This window comes from Plectropomus leopardus, chromosome 3 (genome assembly GCF_026936395.1).
Source record: "Plectropomus leopardus strain MGB_pleo_1.0 chromosome 3, ASM2693639v1, whole genome shotgun sequence".
Classification (NCBI taxonomy): domain Eukaryota; kingdom Metazoa; phylum Chordata; class Actinopteri; order Perciformes; family Serranidae; genus Plectropomus; species Plectropomus leopardus.
The window spans coordinates 38271073-38276910 of NC_142178.1; the positions used below are offsets into that span (position 1 = coordinate 38271073).

At 37.6% G+C, this 5838-nt stretch overlaps 1 protein-coding gene across 2 annotated transcripts; it reads right to left on the reverse strand.

Moving 5' to 3' along the window:
• Positions 1-263: 263 nt before the first annotated feature.
• LOC121964007 (rho-related GTP-binding protein RhoU-like) lies at positions 264-5252 on the reverse strand. Of its 2 annotated transcripts, XM_088074983.1 has the most exons (4): positions 4323-5252; positions 3520-3578; positions 3342-3371; positions 264-1958 (listed from the first exon to the last, which is right to left on the reverse strand). In XM_088074983.1, exons 1-4 carry the CDS (start codon positions 4591-4593, stop codon positions 1470-1472), a joined length of 849 nt encoding a protein of 282 aa, XP_087931109.1. In that variant the 5' UTR covers positions 4594-5252; the 3' UTR covers positions 264-1469. The 2 variants fall into 2 exon arrangements, with proteins under 2 accessions (XP_087931109.1, XP_087931110.1); XM_088074984.1 differs by lacking the exon at positions 3342-3371 and having other exon boundaries at positions 265-1958; positions 4323-5239.
• Between the last annotated feature and the right edge of the window lie 586 nt (positions 5253-5838).

Genomic DNA, 5838 nt, shown 5'->3' on the forward strand with positions numbered 1-5838 from the left:
TGCAAGTGTTTAACCCTTTGAACCAAATTAGTTTAAATTTCTTTTTGAAAACATGGCCAAAGAGGCGACAAGCAGGTGAAAGATATCCAAAATTGCTAATTGTAAGAGGAAACGCTATCAAGAAAATTTACCTGAAATGAGTGAAAGAAAAAAAAAGAGCGTGTGCGAGAGAGCGAAAAATAATAATAATTAAAATAATGATTTTATTATTATTATTTGTTTAAAGTTAATTAAATTCAAATTTTTAGCCCTTTTTTCAAGCCATTTTTTAAAAATTTATTTATTTATTTATTTTTTACCATTTTTCTTTTTTGTGTGTGCCAATTTTCAGGTAATTTGTTTTGTATTTTTTTACTAAGTCCTTGCTAAATTTGGGCATTTTTTGAGAAGCTCCCATGTTTTTGAATGAAACTAAGCCATTCTGCACAGGTCAAACTACTAGTAATATTGGGGTGTAAAGTGACAACACGAGTCCAAAACAACAAAAAAAAAGTTTACATCTCCATCAGCATGTTGGACAGTCGTCCTGCAAACCAAACCTGGGACTGCTAACATTTGAGGGGTTTGTTTTAACCCCCTGTGGGTCTCAGACGGGTGGAGTTATGCACATGAGGGCAAATTCAGAAAGAACTGTATTAAGTAGCAAAACACTGTTCGGTTTCCTTCAGTTTTCTAACCTTAAATTTCTTCTCACCTGCCTCAAACTCCAGCTGTTGAACAGTACAGAGGTCAAACAGCCGAGAAAATAAAGGAGAGAAAAGGAAACAGAAAGAATCGTAAAACAACATGTGAGAAAGAGTTTGTTTTTTTATATAAATACCATGCAGATTGGCTGATGACATAAAAAAGGTGCACTCACTACTGTTTTAACCCTTTGAAAACTGAACAAACTGGCTCCATAACTTTCATAAACAGAGGGAGAAGTTACAAGGTGAATAACATGAAAATTACCTAAAAATTTACAAAAAGAAAAGGACATGCTTATGTGTGTGTTTTATTGTATGAAGCACTTCGTGTTACAGTTTGTATGAAAAATTGGATTAGATTATTCAGGATGAGTGCTTTTCAAATAAAGTAAAAAAAAAACAAAAAACAGAATGAATATGAACGCTGCAGAGGCTGAGATGTCCTAAAAAAGTTAGTCTAAAGCTTTTTTGGGGATTTTAGAAGTCGATCCTCTCTGCTCTAAACTCTCGGTTTGTACCTGAAGCCTCCTGCTGTGTATTCAAAGTGTCACACAAAGTGAGCAGCTGTTTGTCTCTGAAAGCTTCTGTCCACAGAGGACATTACAGCTGTGTCCACAGGCGCTGTCCTCCTCCGTCAGTACTCTTTCTGCCAGTCTGAGGATTTCACTGGTGCTGATAATCTGCACCCATCTGGCACCTTCTGCCTGCAGCGCGAAACCAACCAAACCTACAAACTATGTGCAAACACGCAGCGACCCTCGCAGTTTTGACTCCTGCGGCCGTTCACTTGAAGTCGCAGCTCCGCTCTCCCATCAGACAGTTGATCTTCTTCCACCAGGTCTCCGAGAGGCTCTTGATCTTATCGGGCGTCCTCTTCCTCAGGGTCAGCCTCTGCTGCTGGACGCTGCAACTGTCCGTCTGCTGGATGCTGGCCAAGATGGCTGAATCAAAGGCGTCCTTCAGGTTCTTCTGGGTCAGCGCCGAGCACTCGGCGAAGCTCACCACCCCGAGCTCCTGCGCGAGCTGCTGGCCCTCCTCGGTGCACACCGGCCGCTCCTGGTTCTGCGCCAGGTGAATCAGCACCTGGACGTCCTCCCTCAGGTCCAGCTGGGTGCCAACCAGGACGAGGGGCGCGCCGGGACAGTGCTGACGGATCTCGGGGACCCACCTGTCGATCAGGCTGCGGAAAGAGCAGGGGCGCACCACGCTGTAGCACAGGAGGAAGACGTCGGCGTTTTTGTAGCACAGAGGACGAAGGCGCTCCAGCTCGTCCTTCAGGAGCCAAAGTGGAAACAGAGGTTAGGACGCTGGTTCCCAACTGGTGGGTCGCGGGCCTGTTCTGTACGGACCGCAGGTGACTCGCGGCCGTGTCAAGTTTGTGAAAAACACAGTTAATTTTGAAGTATAGTTGGTTTGCAGCACAGAGCTTTTATTTTGGATTATATGGCCTGTTTCCTTTTTCTTTCTTTTTTATCCTCCCCAAAATAAGAATAAGCCTGAGAAACTGGGGAGGTGGCTTTTTCTTGTTTACACTTCCCAAAGATTCCCAAATTTGTAGTGTTTGTCCGACGTAATGTGTTCAAGGACAATCAGAAATGTTAATATTTTATATATTTTTACAGTTTCTGGCTGTGATGAACGGTGTCATGATTGATTATTATCGATTTTATAAATATATATCTATATCTATGTATATATACCTATATCTATATCTCTCTATATATATGTGTATAAATCCATAAAAAATAATAAAGTTATTTAAAAATAAATAAATTATATATATATTATTTTTTTTATATTTTTATTTTAAACAAAACAATTTTATTAATTTTTATGGATTTATTTATTTATTTTGGACATGGAAGGCATGTTTTCTTTAAAAATAGCCAAAAATGCATTATTAGCATTAAAACTTTTTTCTTTCTTTTTTTTAATCATATCATAATTATTACTTTAACCATGTTTTTACAGTCCTTTTTTTAACCTCTATATTATGTTATATCAAATCTCCTTTCTTATGTTACATGTATGTGCGAGTTGGTCTGACTGATTATACCTTTTTTAACTGCTGTGTGTGAACACAACTGATTGTAACACGGAGCCTCATGTTCTGAAAATAATTTTGAAAAAAATACTATAAATAAATAAAATATTTAAAGGAGAAAAACAGGTATACAGAAATTCAAGAGAAAGAAAGTCACAATTTAAAATTTTTAAAATATTAAAATAACATATTTTTAAAAAATCGTTGCCAAAAAGATTTAAAGAAAAAAAGGCCTTTTTTAAAGGAAACATGCAAAACCTACAAGACTGTTGGAAGCAGGTTTGGGATTTATGATTAAATGGAAAAAAAGCTCATTCTGGGGGGTTTTAGGGAAGCTCCTAATAGGAAATGTTAAATGATGAGAAAGAAACAGTCGACCAAAAGATGGCGACGGAGCACAGGGTGACAGAGGGAGCAAAACTTCTGAATTACAAGCTCGATTTATTCCTGCAGGGGGCGCTGAAAGCTGTGGAGCTGCAGGACTGCCTCTCATTGGGGGGCAAAGGGGTCTTACATGATTTCAGTTCAGACTAAAGGTGAGCTGCAGGACAACCGACACAAACACAACAACTACAGCAGCTACTGACAATTACTGACCACTGATGACTTACATTGACCGATCCGTCAACCAGCCCCCATTTCTATCCGAAAAAGGGCAAAAAGAAGTGTGGCTGAGTGGTTAGAAATGCACTGAAGGGAACTAGAGAACATAAAGTAGCCACTGTTCAGGTGTGTCAAGTATTTATGTATTTATGACTCAAAATTTAGGGGAGAGGAGGTGCAGCTCACCTGTCCAGCCATGTCACAGAGCTGCAGTCTCACCGGTTTGCCGTCGACCACAACCATCACTGAGAAGATAGAGAAAACATTTATTATAGGCCTATGTGGTAAGAATTTTATTTTTTTCTGTGTTTTATTGGATTTTGCAGAAACACACATTTGAGGTCATTATACAGTTACACCCTACACCCAACAACCACCTTCTACTCACTCCATGGCAGAAGAAACTAAAAAAATTAAAAAATTCAATTAAAAAAAAAGAAAAAAGTTTAATAATATTAATAATAATAATAATATAATTATTTTTTTTAAATAACGTAAAAATTAAACAATTTTAAAAGAAATTAACAGGCAAATAAACATATTAAAGAAAAAATATAAATAATGAAAAGGAAGAAAAAATCAAATATTTACATGATTCTCTTGACATTTTGATCATAAGGAAGTGTGATACAGTACATCACAATTTGCACTGGAGATCTGAATAATAACTTAACATGGCAACAAACAACAAATGCATTATAAACACATTTTATCAACAAATAAAGCTGCACTTCTTGCCATACAATATAGATGTTGTCATATTTTTTTAAGCCCCGACTCTTAAATTTTATGCATTAAGGATTTTCTCATCTTAATCAGTCTGTGGGGTAAATAAAGTGACATGGTCACCATTTACAGGCTTTAAACTTGGTATGTAACCGAGTACACTAAACACAAATCAGACACAAGTCTTGATTTTTTTTACTCTCGGGTGTGCGTAAAGCGCGTGCGTAACGCTCAAAATCAGCTGCACTGATGTCAGATTTTACCGGTGAAGTTGTCAAACGCAGTCGGGACATATTCTGTCGGGTATCCGTTGGTGGTGTAGCTCACGATCAGGCTGGTCTTGCCCACCGCTCCGTCTCCAACCAGGACGCAGTTCACCTTGCGCTCAGGTGCGGAGCCGGACCGCCGGCGCCTCACGCTCAGAGGGAAGTCCCGGTTCTTTAGGCGCCGGATCGGGACCGGGGGGCTGTCCACCCCGCACATGGGCTCCGACACGCGGCGTAGCTTCTGTTTCCCGACATCCCGAGGAAGCATGGCTCCGACTTCAGATCAGACGGGATTTTTTTTTTTGGTCTGGTATTTCAGAGTCGTTGGAGACCCCCCGCGCGCTCCATCTCCGTGACAGCTCGTTTCTGTTGCTTTAAAGTCTCTAAACTGCAAACATGAAGCGCCAAAAGATATTTCGCTGCGTTTCGTGTGAACCGTGGCACAGATTTGAGGCGCGCGGAGGCTCAGCCGTCGGGTTTCTCCGCTCAGCAGGAGCTCCTGATTGGCATTCTCCCTACATCTGCTGCGGTCGTGATTCCTAAGAGGCTTACCGAGCAGAGCGCCATATGAGGCTCCAGAGATTTCCAAGTGAAATGAACTAAGCTTACTGGAAACCTTTATCCCATCCAGTGAAATATACAGTGCGTCTCCCTCTTAAGCCAATTAGAAGATGGAAAGAAAACTCTGAGCTTTCATATTGATGGATGATTTTTACATTTTGTGGAGTACATTTTAACAGCAGGGGCCAAATAATTAACAAATAGGCAGATTTTTAATATTACAAAAAAAAAAAAGAAAGAAAGAAAAGAAATTACATCCAGTGCACCTGTCTACCGTCTGTGTTTTTAAAGTATATATTATATTAATTGTAAAAATCTTCTCAGATGGAGCTGATTGGGACAAAATCTGCCCCCTCTGCTGAATCAGAACCAGAATCAGAACAGGAGTTTTTGCCAAGCAGATTTTAACTTACAAGGAATTTGCTTTGTTTTTTGGTGCAAACATTGAACATATTAAGAGGAGTTAAATAAATAAATAAATAAATAAATAAATAAATAAATATAATAATAATAATAATAATAATAATAATAATAATAATAATAATAATAATAATAATAAATAGATAATAACATTAAGGGAGAGTACTGCAACACTAAAGAAAAATTTAAAATAAAACTATTATAAAAAATTAGAAAATTAATTTAAAAAATAATCTGAATAATTATAAAATAAACAAGGGAATAAATTAAAAAATAATACACAAATAAAGATCATTTTGACTCACTTCTCTCCTAAAACATCAATACAATCAAAAACTCCTCCATTAATAGTAAAACAATAATAATAATAATAATAATAATAATAACGAAAAACATGGCAACACTAAGGAAATTTATGATAAAAATATGGTAAATAAATAATCTGAAAATTAATTAAAAATAATCAGAATAATTGTAAAAGAAATGAGCAACTGAATTACAATAATATACAAATAATTATCATTCAGACTCA